This window comes from Miniopterus natalensis, chromosome 12 (genome assembly GCF_054644295.1).
Source record: "Miniopterus natalensis isolate mMinNat1 chromosome 12, mMinNat1.hap1, whole genome shotgun sequence".
Taxonomy (NCBI): domain Eukaryota; kingdom Metazoa; phylum Chordata; class Mammalia; order Chiroptera; family Miniopteridae; genus Miniopterus; species Miniopterus natalensis.
In genome coordinates this window covers 52,285,984-52,304,187 of record NC_142092.1, presented here as the reverse complement: position 1 = coordinate 52,304,187, position 18,204 = coordinate 52,285,984, and the positions used below count along the sequence as shown (strand labels likewise).

General features: G+C 40.3%; 1 protein-coding gene across 4 annotated transcripts in view; it reads right to left on the bottom strand.

Moving 5' to 3' along the window:
* Positions 1-18,204, bottom strand: part of PLPPR1 (phospholipid phosphatase related 1) — a 172,567-nt gene that overhangs the window by 19,129 nt on the left and 135,234 nt on the right. For all 4 annotated transcript variants that reach the window (XM_087822792.1, XM_087822790.1, XM_016225009.2 and 1 more), the window contains one exon: positions 6,514-6,646. In XM_087822792.1, the coding sequence (XP_087678918.1) occupies positions 6,514-6,646 (133 nt within the window). The remainder of the gene's footprint in view (positions 1-6,513; positions 6,647-18,204) is intronic.

The window sequence follows — 18,204 nt, the reverse complement described above, 5'->3', positions numbered from 1 at the left end:
CTAAAGATGGTGAGTAATCCACTAGAAATGCCCCAAATATTTTTACTAATAAAACAATAAACATACTTTTACTTCCCTGGAGCATAAAATTAAATGACTTCTTTATGTCATGGTTTTATCTCAACAGGAGTGTCTTCTTTACCCCCATCTCTAAGGAGAGCAACTCAATGCTTTCTCTCTCGAATGTCATTCAAAGGGGAGATTAGTTCTCTGCACTAAGCAGGGCAACCCAAAGCAGCCTCATCACAGCTTCCTGAGACTGGAGCAGAGGCGGATCCCTGGCTATGCCTTTTAGGTCAAGTAAGGCCCCCAGCTTCAGCACCCCTCCTCTCCCTGCACCCATGGGGCCAATCCTGATCCACAGGAGGAAGTACCAAACATCTTAGCCTCAAAGTCTGGTGGCTTGGCTACTCATGGAGTCCAGAAGCTGAGGTTCCATTTCTCCTCCTAAGATCCATCTTGGGTTCTCCCCCTGATCTATATACCTGAGCTTCAGCTCTGGTTCCTGTTGCTGCGTCTAGAAATATCTCCGCCTGCCTTGCTCCTGACATTTTTCTCTTAAGGTCTAGCCTCTTGTCTCAGAACTAAAGTTGGGTGCCAGGGCCCTGCAAGTTATTTTTAGACTACCCACCAGGCTCAGCTTCCTCAGTCAGCACATGGGGCCACCTAGTTCACTGGGCACCTGCTTGGCTGGGATGGTCCCTGTCCCACTATGAAGTCACTGCCAACTTTAGACAATTCTCATTGTAGAACAGGTTTTCCCTCCCCATTTAAAATGGCCTATCTGTCTCCACAAACTCCCTATTTCCCTTTTCTACATTATTTTTCCCCATAGCACTTATCTTCTAACAAACACTATAATTTACTTATTGTTTAATGTCTGGTTTCTCCTACGAGAATATAAACTCCATGAGGGCAAATCTCTCTCTATTTGGTTCACACATATGTCCTTAACACTTTAGTCAGTGCCCAGCGTATAGTATATGTCCAACAAATTATTCATTGAAGGTTGAATGAATTTGATCAGTCCCCTTGTTTCTAATTAAAATATAACAAGTAAATGCAAGTGGCAATGAGCTGATTGAATCAAATAAAGTCTCTTTTCAGATAAAGTACATTTTAATGACTTTCAACATGGAGAAGGATTTCCTCGTCTTGAAAAGGTTAACATTAGGCTTGTCTCAGGGTATCAATTGTTACAACCATTAAAACACTGTGACCTTTGAAACTGCATTTAAAATATTCATGCTTCATTTAGATCGCACTTAACTTACAGCAATTAATTAGTGTTACACGAATTAACTGTTTACCATGGCACTTTCTATTCTGTCCAGTGCTACCGACTACTAAGGCCTGACCTAAATGGCAGAAGACTTGCTTGGGATTTAATTAAATTTTTATCAGAAGTAATAATGGAGCAAGTATACAATTCCAAATGAAAAGCCCATAATGAATAGCTTCTGGATGACAGGCTATTTTAGGTGCTAACAGACAGTCTAATCTTGGCTTATTTGGATCCATTTTTTTCTTTAACTCAAAAAAAAAAAATAGTAGTTCTTCAGGAAGAGAAAGTTAATTTACTTTTCCTTCTATATGGCAAACAAACCAAAAATCCTCAGTGAATTCTAATGCTTTTTATTACTTTTCAATATTAAATTAAAAAGTTACAATTGAATAATTGATATTTACAAGAATATGTTTCTCAAGTATATTTGTGAATGAAAAGGATTCAACTGAACTTATCTTCATGAATTTTGAGGAAAATGTGACTTCTTTATTTGGCATTGCTCATGAAAAGGAAGTATAGGTGTTCATCTCTCTTGAGAACTTAAATCTCTGCATTGTGGTCAATGTCAAGCAATACCAAGGGGAATGGTATAAGAAGGGAAAGCACGGAGCAGGAGGAAAGGGAGGAATCCAAATACATGCTGCTAGTGTGACTACATTTGCTTTTATAAAATGTTGGAAAAATTTGTTAGTGCAGCCAATTCCTTTCCTCCCTTCACACATCATGTATACACAACCTAGGAAATCATACAATGGGTTAGAGATGGGCAGAGGAGTTTGGCTGTGAGAGTTTATACCTACGGCCTGGGAGGTGGGGTGTCCTGATAATGATAACCTTGGGGCAAATATATGGTGAGACTTGTGAGTCAGAGGAATTCAATTCTCCCTGACAAGGTCAACACAATAGCATTTATCTACAGCAGGAGGCGGTTTAATCTGAGTGCTTCCCCTTGACTTTGCTATTCTTGCCATTTTCTCATTTAAAATTTAATTTGCATCAGTGGAACAGGGCGAGGGCTCTCTGTTGAAGTCTATGCCACACAGATAGAGAAGACGGGGAGTTTGGGGGCTAAGGTGCCACTTTCAGCTCTGTTTGTACGCTGAAGACGATGAAAAAGAACATGGTCATCCCTCTGGACAGGCCTTATTTTGCCACCCCTCCTCTTCTGTTTTCTTTATTAAAAAAATAATGTTTAGGTCTTTTTCTGATTTTAAAATTATACCTATTCATAAAAAATTGGAAAACACAGGACAGAAAACAAAAAATTATTCATCCATTATCTTCCAACTCAAAGTGACAACAGTTAACTTTTAGCATATTTCCCTTTAATTTTTTCTATGAGATATACATACATAAATACATATATGCACACACATCACACACACACTCTTATATAATGTTGTATCCTTTTTATTTTGAAGTAATTATAGATTCATAGTGTCTTGACTTTTTCATATACCATTGTATTTTGAATATTTCCCCTTTCATTAACAGTTCTTACAGATATCATTTTTCTGAGGTTGCAACTTTTGGTGGTAGCATTATTTTTTAAAAATTGTATTATTTGCTATTTCTAATTTATATTATAATAAAGGAATTTTAGCCCATAAAATTAATTTATATCTCTAATAATTTCCTTAGGACAGAAGTGGAATTTGAAGTGGAATTTTGAAGTGGAATTTTGGGTTTAAAATAGTTATTTTTAAGGCTATTGAAATATACGGTCAAATCACTATGCAGAAAAGGTATATCAACTTAGCCTCACCAGAAATCTGTGTTTTCTCTTCCTTGATAGCATAAAGCATTGTTTTATTGATAATATTTTGCTAATTCATTGGCCATTTTTGCAATGTGAAGCTGGCTGTATTTGTCGAAATATACTGGTTATAATGGATTCTAAAATGCTTACATAAACTGCAAAAGTCATGCCGTTCAGCTTAATTAGAATAGTTAGAAACAGTTGTCATTTTCTAATGTCAGTTGCATAGTGTGCATGTTGGTAGCTATTGGGCTAGAAAAAAAGACTGTTAAGCTCTTTACAATGACCTTTCTAATACATTTCGATTACTACCTTATTTTACTTTATTTTCTTCAAAGAAAACATCTCCATTAAAAAGATATTTAAGTACTATATATTTTTTCTCTTATGTAAAAAAAATTCACAGATACTTAGACAAAGTCAGTTACCCTTTTCAAGGCAAATAGACACCTGCCGCCATCTGCAATTCTCCTACATGAAAAGTCAGAACAGACTTTTCTGACCTTCTCTTAGGAATTGCCTTTAATTTCCTTAAACTAAGCTGAAGAGTGGTAATAAAGTCAATTAGACAGGAGGCAAATGAATATTTGAGAATCAGCATTTCTGGGAGCAATTTTAGGAAATCTGTGATTGAACGGAGTATATCTTTGCTCCAAAAATTTTTATTAAAAACCTACTATGTGCCAGGCATTTTGCAATATGATGTTGATACAAAGTAAAAAAGATACAGTCCCTGCTTTCCAAGGGATCACAAATTAATAGCAGTAACGGACTTAAGTAATTATAGTAATATGGTAAGTGCCTCTAGGGGACATAGGTATAAGGCTCCGCGGGGGCCTGGAAGACGAGGTTGCTAGTTGTCTGGCTTGGTAAAGACGTAACATACGAGCAGCATTCTGAAGGATGAGTAGGGTCTGTCCGCTTTAATGGTGAGAGGGTGGCAATGGGACATTCTGGGCAGAAGGAGCAGCACACGAACGGTAACTGAGGCAAGGCATCAATTTTCGAAAACACTAGGGATGCACTGAAAGATTTTAAGCAGGGACATGACTTGATCATAATTTTCCTCCAGAAAAAATCTGCAAAACGGTCAGTGGCTGGCATTTTTGCAGGGCTGGGGTAAATGGAGCCAAGTCACAAGACAAGATATGAAGAGACCACTTAAAGGGGCAAGACATTTTAATGGCCTAAACCTGCGGCTGTCAAGCTGTCGTATGCATCAGAGTCACCTGGACGGCTTGCTATAAAACACAGACTATTAGGCTCCATCCCCAGATTCTCTGATTCAATAGTTATGGCATGAGGCCTAAGAATTTACATTTCGAACAAGTTCCCAGATGGTTTAGGGTGACTTCCAGGTTTTTGATTTAAGCAACTGGGCAGATCCTGGTGCCATATAACAAAAGAGGGAAAGTATGAAGCAAGTGCTTCTTTATCCAGCTCCCCCCCCCCCCCCCCTTTTCCATGCTGTTTCCCCTAATCCTCCAAGGTCTACCCGTTCCTGGCTGGCTGTCTCCCTCCTCTAGCATCCCTTCTCTATGAGCAGCGTCTCAGGCTGCTGAACTCTAACTGACCTCGTCTGAATGTCCCTGGCTTACGCTCCCAGGATCCAGCTCTCTGTTTACAACAGGCCCAAATGGCCCAGTGCGTCACTGATTATGAAGATGGGAATGTGATGCTCCCTCCAGGGTGAGAAGTTTCTACTCTAATAGTGGTCTTCCTGAAACCATGCCTCAGCCCAATGCAGCACTCAAGTGGGAATTTCAGGTTTCACAACAGGCAATCTGCAGGATTCATTCTTAGATGGTGGGGTCTTCTGACATCCCTTAGTGAACAAAGGCTTGCCTTGCCAATGCATAGAGGCAGGCCTGAAAGATATGATTGATGCCAATGAAAATTACCATTCTTTGGACTCTGCCCCAGTTGAGGTGGGTCACAAATAGATATGACTTATCTTTGCCAAGGAAAAAACAGCAGTTACTTTAAAAGACACTTCCATTTAGTTGTAATCTAATAACCTCTGTTTTGAATAACCTGCAAGAAGCAGATCAGACAGTGGTCATAAAAATCTTCTCTAAAACAAATTATGTACGTGTGTATACAAATATTCTCTCTTTCTCTCCTTGGGGAAACTTACTGTATCCCACTTGGTATCAGACTCTTCATCTGTACATTCAGGACTGCAACCTACCTTACAGGGTGTTGGGTGGATTAAATAAAATAATGTATATAAAGTGTCTTGTCCAGTGTCCTGTATGTTAAGTATTTTCTCTCCTCTTTTCCCCTGATGATTTGTTATCTAGCTGGTGTGCTAGGAAGTGACCAAACTTTGAATGTCTTTGAAAGGTACCCTTGTTGTTTGGAATGAGAATACCAGACAGCAGTGACGTCATTTTGATCAGGATATACCCAGATGACCCGATTGCAGACTTCCACAGGTCATTCTGCAAAAAACATCAGTAAATGCCGAGGTCCCTAAATGTTAAGGGTTGCTGCTTTGAAATTAGATTTTCTTAGGTTTCCCACTCTACTGCTTCCCTTATTCCCACTCCAATCACAATAGTTATTGCCATTTGATTTTGATGTGATCGTTTGTTCATGACTTAAAGAAATTCAATCCTTTTTTACAGCAGGAAAAAAAAGATTATTAAAAAAAAAAATTAAGGATAACCAAAAGAGTTAGAGCATGCTGCATTCTGGCCCCCACTTTCTCAGCTGTCAGCCTGCCTGCTCTAAATCGTCTGTATCATGGCTGGTTCTACATTTTGGGAGTTTCACCCTTGTTCCCATGAAGATCTGATCAGTGGGTATTTAAAGGATATCATTAGAACACTGTGATGGTTATTTATTATTTACTGAACTCTGCGAGAGCTATAGCCTACCTATCCCATATCTATAACCATTATCCACAGAGCACCAGGAGCTCTCATAGAAGTCCTAGGAAGAACGATGTAGAACATGCCTTAATTATTCCTTGTCATAAACAATAATTAAGCTATTTGTTTTCCAACTTTGGAAAGGCATTATCTTCAAGAAAGTGATGGATTGGATTTTCCATACTTTGTTAAGTTCCCTGCATAACAAAATTACTCATTGGGAAAGCTCTGTCAGGAAATCTGATTATTTCTAAATTCATTTTATTGGTGTTCCTTGCTGCCCCCACTCTTGCCTGATTCACCTAAATGGCATATGGCAATATCCAGTCAATATTAAAATATATGTCCAGAGGGAATCTCAGATAAGTATTGTGTAGGGGAAAAAATAAAAGATGAAATCATTCGTAAGACATTCGATAAGTACTGCTTCACTTCAAGGATCAAAAATTTGACTTGGCGCTATGATCAGGCTCAGTTTCTGCACTTGGAAAAATCCTCATTGCACTCGTGCTCAAGCGGGTTCATCTTTAGTAAGTTTAGTAGGTTGTGCCCGTTAGTGGGTACTCAGTTCGGCATGCTCTTGTACTCACCTATGAATCTTACGATCCTTCGGAGTAAGGGGTTCAGGTAACAGCATTCTCCGGTTAAAATTGTTTTCTCCTGGGCAATCAGAGATTCTCGGGTTGACTTTATGAAATACATGGATATCTCACCAATAAAAATCTGCAGAAGGAATGTTTAAGAAGTGTCAAGTTGGAGAGCTGTCTGATAAAAAAGACCAGTGGCTTCAAAAACAAAAACACCAAGAACTTCTGAGGGTCCACAATCCTTTTAAAAGATGTCATATTGGAGAGATGGAGAGTTGTTTTTCCTTTTTTTAAAAAAACTATATATTGATTTCAGAGAGAGGAGGGGAGAAGGAGAGGGAGAGATAGAAACATCAGTGATGAGAGTCATTGATCGGCTGCCTCCTGCACGACCCTCATTGGGGATCGGGCCCACAACTGGGGCGGGCATGTGCCCTGACCAGGAATCGAACCGCGATCTCCTGGATTCTAGGTCGATGCTCAACCACTGAGCCACACCGGCCAGGAAGAGATGGAGAGTTTTTAAAGAATAGTTTGCACTGAAATCATTGAAAGAATTAGAGAAAGCAATAATTAATAATTTCAGGCTATAATATTAAATTCTAAGGTCATAAAAAACATGTTAAAATAAAAGAAAGTAATAGAATTTATAAGGTTTACTCATGCTGGGATTGAATCTTTTGTAACTCAATATGTGAGTTGTAATACTGAGGAATGACTGGGGAAGCCAATGTCCCCAACAAGGCATTATATGCACATATCACAATATTACTACTTCATTATATGGCAATACTACCTTTATTTACATGATAAATCCTTATTTGAACATTTTGCCTGAGCTATATTTCTAGTCCTCTGAACGGGTTGACTGTCCCTGCTTCATGATTGGCACCTTCTCTTGTCTATTACCGTTGAAATCATAATGCCTTTGCATAGACTGTAAGCTCCCTGATGACAAAGACGGCATCTTACGTTTCTTTGTTATGCTCATAGCACCCAGCACAATGTATTCCATTTAAAATAAGGAACCAGCACCCTAGCTGGTTTGGCTCAGTGGTTAGAGCATTGGCCTGCAGACTGAAGAGCCCTGGGTTCAATTCCAGCCAAGAGCATGTACCTTGGTTGCAGGCTCAATCCCCCGAGGCAACCAATCGATGTGTCTCTCTCACATCAATGTTTCTCTCTCTACCTCCCTTCTGTTCTCTCAAAAGCAATGGACAAAAATATCCTCAAGTGAGGATTTAAAATAAATAAAATAAGGAACTAGCATGTGGCAAGTTGTCACCAACTCTGATGCTGTCACAACTGAAGACAGAGAACCATCAATGAAGAACAGAAAGCTAATAGTTACCATCATCTATTGGAAACTGGGAGCCGGGCACTGTATCAGAGCATTTTTTCATGCGCGCAGATCCCCAGCGCAGGTGTTATTACTCTCGCTTTCACAGCGAAGCATGAAAGGTCAGCGAGTTAAGTAACTGAACCCAGAGCACACACTGGCACATGCGGCACTGGGATGGGCACCCAGGACAGCCGGGTGGCAAACTCCACACCTCCCACCACGTCATATGCCAGTTTTATTTTCCCAATCCCCTATTTCAACATTGCCCCAGAAGAATGTGATCTTGTAGATGCTCTTCTTTGCTACGTAATCCTGGGGTTTCAGATAAACTCTACCAATGCTTAAGAATTCCCATGCCTTACATTCCCCCCCGTCACTATGAAGTATCTGTTTAGATGAATTAAAATAACAATATCATGAATGGCACATGAGTGATGGAAATTAAACTATAGAATTTTAAAATTGGAATCATTTATAGATGTTTTCCATTTCCTTTTATAAGTGAGGAAATTGAAGGTCCCAGGAACTTGACCATATACAGCCAGACTGTCTGAAGCAGCTCTAGAATGTGGCCTCTAAGTAGACACTGTCATCCTGCCTACTGTACTGATAAGACACCTGAGGTATAGGGGGATTAGATAATTTGCCCAAGGCCATCAGAGCCAGTAGGTCACAAACCCCAGCTCTGAAGTCAGGAAAGCCCGGCTCCAGAGTTCTTCCTGTCAACCACTACACTTTTACTTACTAGTGACTCGGTAAAAACATCCATTGAATTTGTGTTTAATAATGAGAGCATAGAAAACAAAACTTGTTCAATGCAATATGCTTTAATCACTGAAAAACTCGTACACTACCAAAGTACAGGAAAGAATAGTGTAGCAGAAATAGAACTATGGGCAGTCAGAATGGGGTGGGAAGTCGGTAGAAACAGAGAGAAACCAGGGTCAGACAGGCAAACCACGGGCAGGTGCTGAAATAGTTTGTGCGTAACATCCCTTGGAATTAATAATGAGTTAATGAGCGCTGCCATGTGAAAATACTTGAATGGCTTCAAGAACTCAGCCCTCCCTCCTTGCCTGTAAGACCTATTGCTGCCAAAATAAGGTGCCGAGGGGCTTTGTCTGTCCCCACCGTTCACAACAGAGTGGCACCGCTCTTCTTTATCTTCGGGAACAGATGGGGATAAGTGCATGCGCTCCAGTACAGGAAACGCATTTCCTTGAGGGACCTCTCACTTCTTCTAAGACTAGCTCAGGCATTCTTGCTGGGCATGAATCTCTTACCTTGTGTGTCTCCTTTCTAGCTCTCATCGCAAGTAATTACACACTATTATTGTTATTCGGTTAGGGGATGTCATCCCTCTTACTCTGTTGTATCCCAGGGGCCCAACCCAGGGGAAGGTACGTAGTAGTTAATCAATGCCGAATGAATTAAGCATGTCAGATTAATGAAGGTCTTTTGGAATATAGGTTTAATGGGGTAGATTATAAAAAAAGAAAAATGATTTCTATTATTTCTCATTCCAGGCCCACTGAAAATGTCACTGCTCTTTCCAAAGCTGTGCCAGCCCCCTCTCAGGAGAAGAGAGACACTGTCTTGTCATTGCTCCCACAACACATCATACAGATCTCTGTCCTGACACCTATCCGATTAATTACAGTTACTGCTTGTATGCCCCTCTTCAGTTGATTACAAAGTCCTTATGGGAAGGACTTTTGTCCTCCCTTGAATGGTGCCTAGAACAGGACCAGTATATAGCAGGCTCAATGAATACTTGCTGAATGAAATTCCCAATATGCACCAGTCAGCATGTATTTATCGGTGTATTGCTTAAGAAGAAATAAAAACCAGGGACCAAGTAACGCAAAGTAAATGATCTCTTTTAAACTCGGTTCTCTCACACTCATTTCACACTCACCAGTTTTGGAAAGGGGTTTTTTCTAGCATTGGAGACACAGCTGTGAGGGTTGAGGGAATGACACAAACAAACAAACAAAGAGCCCATGTAATGTCATGAAATGATTAAAAAATAAACCAGGGAAATGGGGTGGAGAGTGATAAACATGAGGAAAAATAAGAAAAGAAATAAGCATTGCTTGCCACAGCCATTTCGGAAGCTGAAAACATTCTTACTGTATAGGAAAGAGCTGTGCAAATTCTAGAAGTTCTACATCTATCTATGCTTTCTACTACTCACACAAGAGGGAAAAAAGCAAGATGTGTGAGAAAATCTATACACAACCTATTCTTGTTCAAAAGCACAAGTATACACGCACAAACTGAAACAAAATTACTTCAAGGCATAGCAGACCAAGTAGAATTTAGGCAAAAGGGTATGGGGTCCAAACAAACCCGTAAGTAAAATGTCCCAGGACTCTCCTGTCAAAGTGATTAACAGTACAAAAAGTGTCACTAACGGACAACAATATTCAAATCACAAGTGAGATATGAAGCATAAAAGAAAAATTCAGTTACTGCCCTAATGCCTAGAATATATTAAGTCATCATGGATGTTTACAAAAGGGAGGAAGGAAGGAAGGGAGGGAGGGAGGGAGGGAGGGAGGGAGGGAGGAAGGAAGGAAGGAAGGAAGGAAGGAAGGAAGGAAGGAAGGAAGGAAGGAAGGAAGGAAGGAAGGAAGGAAGGAAGGAAGGAAGGGAGGAGGGAGGGAGGGAGGGAGGGGGGAAAGAGAGGAAGGAGGGGGGAGGGAGGGGGGAGGGAAGGAGGGAGGGAGGAGGGGGTCATCTTGTAACTTATACCTTTGTAGGAAGATCTTACTGGTTTTCAGTTAAGACAGATGGACATAAAGGTTGCTGAGGAAACAATCTAGCCCTTGGATCCCAGTGAATGGGCTTCATGGATGTTCACTGTCCTGCACTTTACTGACCACACATAGGGTGCTATTTCTCCATCCACTGGGTGCTATAGTCTCATATGGGGCCTGATTCTGCTTGGAGAAAGGGAGAGGGAGGGCTCTGCTTGATCAGGGGAAGGGGTCTCCTTCCTGCCAGGCCTCCAGCCCACACCGGATGCCATTTAGCACATTGTGTTGGATTGATGACTCTGGTTTTGGCAATGGCTGCGTTCCCCATCTGCGTCTTTGCCACACACTCTCTGCCTCTATCTACCACTCTGTTCAGAGAGCAGCTGGGGCATGTGGGATGCGCCATGTGTTCAGCTCTGGCTGCCCTATTATGGCCTTTCTGATTATTAGCTGACAAACACCATATCACTCATCGCAAATGAGAATACCCTCTGGTGAGAAGTCATCAAGGCCAAACTCTAGATCTGGCAATGAATGAACTGCAAATGAATTCCATTAGTGCATTTCTCATCCCCCAGCTATGCCAGCTACCATCCCAAGGGACAAAAGACATTTAGATAATAGTAAATATACTTTAAGTAATGAGGATAACTATTCTATCTGGACAAAGCTGTCTTTAAAATATGGAAACCCAAATAACAAATAAATAAATAACTCTGGAATGTAGTGTATCAGTTTGGTGTACTATCTTTCACACTTCATTTCTTCCCAATGTTTTATAGGAGATCTGGGAAGTGATTAATAAGTGATATAAATGCAAAATATTTAGGGAACAGTTTTTAGATTTCAAAATATAAACAGTCTACAGAAAAAAATAGACACTGTAAGATGTAATATAATTTTATATTGTAAGGGGAATTCACTGCATGTTGTATGTAATTGTCATTAAAATGGCATTTAATTCCTGGAATATATGTTTTAGGTTCACACATATGCTAGTTGTAGCTCTGGTAATTGGCAATGTCAAAGTCAGTGCTCTTTCCTGAATGTGGGCTGTGAAGTTAAAATCCCAGCTTCCCTCCTTCTTGATGTGTGACTTTGGGCAAATAGTTGAATCTTTTTGAGCCTCACTTATTCCCTTTTTTTCATGATTTTGAACTTGAGGATATTAACTATATTAGAAAATTGTTGAGATTATTAACAAAAATCTATGTCAAGGCATCTAGAGGTGTTCAAAGACTGTTGCCTTCACTTCCTGGTCTATCTAGGCAAGTATGTCTGTTGGAATTGATTTTTAAAATATCATTGTCCCTAGTCCTAGAGTAAAGAAACATGGGTGACTCCAGCTCTGCACTGCCCTGACCAGGTATTTGACCTTGGACCAGTTGTTTGACCTCTAGGGGCCTCAGTGTCTCATCTGTCAGTCTGTCAGTTTCTTATGTTAGACTAGGAGAGCTCTAAGGTTCCTTTTCAGCTCTAACATCTCTATCTTTGTGATAGAGGCTGACAAGAGGCTGATTAAAGGAAACTGAAATCACATCATGGGCCTTCAGTCTCAGTGCCGTTGCTAAACTCTCCAGGCCCAGCGTGGCTTCTTGCAATGCTTCTCTTCCCTTGAAGCAAAGTGGACACAGCATGCTCCTGAGTCAGTACATCTCTTGATTCCACTGTCACTTGGGCTTCTAAAGGACAGTAGAGGCTGGCGGACCCCTCCCTGGGTTTGGCTCTGAGGAAGAGGAGTGGGCTCTTTCCACACATCCCAGTAGTAGTGTCTAAGCGGCTTCAGAGCTTTCAGTCCCAGGGATTTTTAGATGCTTCCAATATTCTCTCTGAGAAGCTTCCATAGGCATGAGCATTTCCAAGACAGACATGGTTTTTACTGTAGATTTTGTTTAAAAGTGACACAGGAGATTTTAAACATACAGACTGGGCTACCAGACCTGCCTGCCAATGTCTTCATACTCTGCTTTAATCTTTCCTGATGAGTGTCATTGACCAACCAGGTCTGCAGAGAGGGTCTGGTCCTCTCACTTGCTCAGTTTTGGTTGTCTCAAGAGCTCTTGACTTCTGCTTAGCACATGGAAGTGTAAATAAAGGAATTCAGCTCCAGACACTTCTTATGCCTTTCAAAGCTCAAGGCCTACGATAGAATCAAGGTCATTGGGATGATGGATGGCATTTTAAAAGTTGTTCAGCAAGTGGGGTAATAAGTGTTTCATTGATTGCAGCCTTCCTGCTGGTCTTAATCCAGGGACTGTGCCTACCCATTCAGAAGGCTGTCTTAAATTCACACTTGTTATAAAATGTAGCACCAGGGTGATATGCTATATTTCTAAAACATAGTCATCTCTTATGTTTTTTTCCTGGACAATGGATACAAGGGAAAAGGGAATTTAAAATGAGCTAGCTAAAATACTGCTCTCGATAAAATGTAAAATGCATTGTGATCACCAAGGAAATTGACTATCATGTTTTTTTAGGCAAACAGTAGTCTTTTGAAGAAATGAATTATCAGAGCTCCTTAACGCAGTCACCTAGTCACCAACCATTAGAAGGGGCATCTCAATAGTGGTAAGCAAAGCTCTCTGTGGAACAATGTCAGGGCACAAAACAATCTGTAAAGGAATTGGGAGCACTCATCTGCAGCGTGGACCAAAAATAGAAAAATCAATTTTTTCCCCTTTAACTTTTTAAAAAGTTCACATAAATCTTTCCCAGGAAAAAAATTGTAAATCGTACATTAGCAACAAAGAAAATGTATTCATGGTAAAACAAACAGAAAATACAAAAAAGTCATGTGCTAATGGGCAAAAGGAAGAAAGATGTGTATTATGAAGTCTTAAAGGGTTTCAGCAGATGAAAGTGCTCAGAGCCTGGAAGAGGCGGGTCATGAGGCAGGACAAGGTCCTACAATGGCCCCTTGCTGCAGCAGCTGTGTCCTTGGTCAGCCGGCAAACAGACTTGCATTTATCGCGAGCCCCCTCTGTGATCCACAGTGTGCTTGGGGCTTTTATGTTTATTGTAAGAGCTTACAGCCCAGAAAGCCCCTACGTGAAGATTCACAACTTCCTCCACATTGTGCCTTTCTATCAAGTTGCGTTTGTCTCTTTCTTTCCTGGGAGATTCTAGAAGAGTCTTGTGTGTGGTGCACACTTGCATGCAAACTGCGAGCTGTTCGGATTCCAATTCCCTTGGGCTGAGCATCAAAAGTTCTGTGCTTTGATACTAAATACTCCTCTGTTAGTTTGTTATGAGGCCAAGAAAAAGGTTTAATAGCCATTTTCTCAGGCCCTGTGGCACTGGAGCTGAGATAAAATAAGGGCAAATCAGATTCTCTGCCCAGTTAAATCCTCTTATCTAAACAGACTCTCTGCCTTGGAGGACAAGTGTGGAGCTTACAGAGGAGGCCCGAGGCAGTAGGTAGTCAGCCAGGGTTGGTCAGAATGTGCCCTGTAGATTTCTTGGAAGCTCGGGCCACCACTTTTAGCTAAATGGTTGTGGACACAATAAATCCCCCCAACTCTAACCTTTCCTGAAGATCTGGGACGGCAGGGCCTGTCCCTGTGCAGTGCATCCCATGTGGTCTCACCTCAACATGATGCTGATCTTTTCTGACATCAAAGCACAAAAGGAGAAACAGGGAACGACAGGACGAACACACTCTGTCCTTTCCCTCGTGCCTTTCTCGTGCGTCCCTGCAGTTTGAAGGGGGTTGTTAATGCCCATCCACAGACTCACAGCGGGGCTGGGTGTTAGGTTTTCCTGTGGCTAATGTGCCTGAGAATGCAGAGGAAACCAAGCACTAGTCTAGTTCGAGCTACTTTTTTGAACATTGCCATTGGTTAGCGCTACACGAGTTACCCCAGAGGAATCCTGCCTTTTTTCGACTCCAGGGAAAAGAAGAAATGGGTTTAAGGGGGAATAAGAAATGAAAACAAAGATGAAAAACAAAAAGCTACAGTTCTATGAAACACTTGACCAGGTACAGAGGTGTAAAATTTAGCTCCAAAAAGAAAGTCAAGGGGATTGAGAATCTGACATTTGGAGCCTACCAGTCAGAATGTTCTTTTTCTAGCTCTCATGATTTATTAGAACTGGAAAGATCTTGGAGATCATTCAACCCAACCCCTCCTTTTATTTACAGATGAGAAATTGAACTCATAGAGGGAACATGACTCGCCAAGGTCACACAGTTACCATGCTTGGGATGCCTGCCCCCTTGTCAGATCAAACCTGAGTGGGATGAAAAGGAAGGATGCACAAGCTGAAGCAGGGCTGTGCTGAGACAGGCTCTTGGGATCTGTGTCTCCGTGGCCCAATAAAGGCTCCTTTCGGGTGAGCCATCCTTCCCTCAGATGGGGCAGAGGAAATGAACAGAGCTCCTTGCTCCCAGGCAATGTCCCTGAGCGCCAGGAGAGTTCTTTCTGTCCCGATGCTGCTCATCTATTTTCAGATCTGGGGGAAGATCAAGCAGCAGCAGCAGGGTCCAAGGCCACAGGATTCTCTAACATTAACCCTTCAGCTATAATCAGCTTTGGTTCCTAGCAATGCCCCTCATTCAGGAAGAAAATAAAAGTGGAACGGATATCTGCCCAGTCATGTACAGAACTAGCTGGGACCTATGGCAAACCATTTGACCCAGTTAAGTCTCAATGTTCTCAGCTCAAAAACGAAGGGAATTGGACCATATGCTTTCTCTGTCATCTTTGGGATGTCCCTTTTCTATCTCACTGGTATGTTGCAAGGATAAATTAGGCAGAACTGCAGAATATAAGTAAATTAAAAGATGTTATTCTTATCACTATCATTTATGGGCTATTCCTCAGCACATCTCTTGGGGGTCTGCCAGCATTCTGGTCACATTTTCACCAGGAGAAGCAAAGGAGTAGGAAGTCTGAATCAGGTTCCACACATGAGAGCAAAAGTAGAGCTGTAGGTTCTTAATACTCAGTTCACGGTCCATTGACCATATTGCCTTGGCTTCCCATCGGAGCATTTGGCTCCCGTGTCAATTTGTGTCATTTGGGGTAAGGAATCGTTGGAAGAAATGTGATCAAATCTGTAGCCTAGAGAAGAGCTTCTGCTGAAAAGCTTAGCATAAAAGAGCTATAATTTTTCCCTGGAGAGAAGAGAAAATTCTTTACAAACTTTTGTTTTTCGGCCATATGTGTCTTTGCTTTTTAGACTTGCCATTTTCAAGTCTTATTAAAGACTGGCCATTTCATAATTATTGCCAGAAAAACTGGAGTATACAGTTTGTTTTATATATATCTTTTGGTTTGAAAATAATATGTAGAATTAGAAAAAATATATAAAAGCATTAAAGAGAAGAAAAAAATTAACTGTACCATTAGCACTCAGAGATAATTGCTGTAAATTTCAGTTTATTTCTGATGAGTCTTTTCATATATAATTATACATCTGGAATTATACTTGCAACACACAAGGTATCTTCTTAGGGTCTATTAAATATTCAGACCCATAGACAACCACGTCCTACCTTTGGCCTTGGTCCCCTTGGAGAGAACCGTAGCTTCTGACAGGGAGAATGCATGCTCCTCTTTAGCACATGTCCTTGCTGTGGTCCAGCAGAGCAGTACAGCTCAGGCGTAGGGAGGCCATGGATATATAAGGGATGCAGGAGTCACCCTGGCCAAAAAGTCTCATGACCTATAGGAGCCAATATAAGCAGCTCCATAGGCATAGCTTCCAAAGGGACATGCCAAGTTCCCAGCGCGGCTGCACTTGGCCTGAGAGTATGGTACCTCCTTGGGTAATTTCAGCTCTCTGCGTTTAGATGCAATTCACCCATCAGGGTTTAGTTTTGCCTGGTAACACAGATACATTTAATCTTTTCCTTTTTCTAGGGAAACAGAGCCAGAAAATTAAGAGAAGTTCAGATTCTCTTGGAGAAGGGAAAAAGGTTTTTCTTAAAATACTATATATAATTTTCAGTCTCATAAAAATCTTAATAAATCAAAAGCATGTTTCATTGCTATTAAAGGTGTTTCAAAAACATGACTGACCCATAATGTATTTGCACAATCCTCTAATATTGTGTACTTAGCTAGTTCCAAGTTTTTAACTATTTAAACTGTTGCTAAGATGAAAATCCCTATAGACAAATATTTATATATATTTAAAACTCGATTTCCTTAACATAAATTCAGGAAATGGAATTAATGATTGGGTCTGAAGTTTATAAAACTCTTAATACATCTTTGACAAGCTGCTCTTCAGGAAGAAAACATCAGTTTACACTTTGACTAGAATTGTATAAAAGTAGCTGCACCTTAAACCATTGGTCAAATTTATATAGGAAAAATGCTGTATTTTTAAAAATTACTTAGCTTTGATAATTGGTGAGTTTAGAATTGCTTATATGCACACAGTCAATTTATTGTTTTGCTAATTGTCTATTCCTGTCCTCTCCCATTTTTTACTTTGGGGTTTATCCTTTTAAGTATGAAGGATAATTACATTTGAGTCTCACATGCTACAAACTTTTTAGCATGTTTTATTTACTTTTTCTTTTGATAGAAATGGTTATTTTTAGGTAGACAAATCTATCAGTCCTTTTCTATATGCCTGCATCAACAATTGTTGTTACTATTGAGGGTGTCTTGTGGATGTGTATGTAGACTTTCTAAGCATTGGAAATTCATATTCTTCTTACTTTGTAATGTGCATTTAAAAGCTTTCTATTTTTAGGCTCTGGAACATTTTGTATAGTTATGGATTTTTCTATTCCTTTAAAGTTTGAAGGAATTTATACTATAGTTATGTGTCCCAATAGTATTTTGCGAGATAAATTTTAGACATGTTTAAACATTTATTTTATTTTTATTCATATACTCAGCTTTTCTACATTTTTTAAAGGCATTGTTAGTAAATTATCTTGTCATAGAATATTATCAATTTTATTGGGATATAAGTATTTATTGACACAGAATTGTATGTACAATTTAAATAAAAATGCACTGTAGACTTTTAAGCGTTTATGTATTTTTGCTTATACATATTTTTTTCTTAATTTTTGTTACTTTTGTCTTTCTCATATTAGACTAGAAGGAAGTTGCACACTTTACTTTTCAAATAATTAACTCCTGATTTTATCAATTCTATTATTTTCTGATTCACTACTTTTTATTCATAATTTTTATTAATCTGTTTCTCTTCCTTTCCTTAGTTTTTTTTAATGGAGAAAATCTCTATAATTACAATAAGTCATTATAGGAGAACCTAGGTAATGTTATTTTCTAGATTTGAGAAGAAGAAAAGTATTTTAGTAAATCAATGGATCACTCAGAGTTTCACGTCTGAACATATAAGAAAGTGATGGAAGAAACAAGGATCTGATTCCAGACTAAGTCCACTGCCTCCAGGCAGGGCCACCGTCAAACCACTTCAGACAGAACCCAGCGTGGCCTCTTGGTTCATCTGGGAGTGGAGGTGTTGCCTCTGAGGCGCAGGGAAGCGTGTTATTTACTCTTTCTCTTACTCCCAGGCTGGTGAGGAGGGATGCAGGGCCCAGCCTTGCCCTGGAGAGGGCACATCTCCCATCGCCCTGAGGAGCACCTGTCCCAGGGT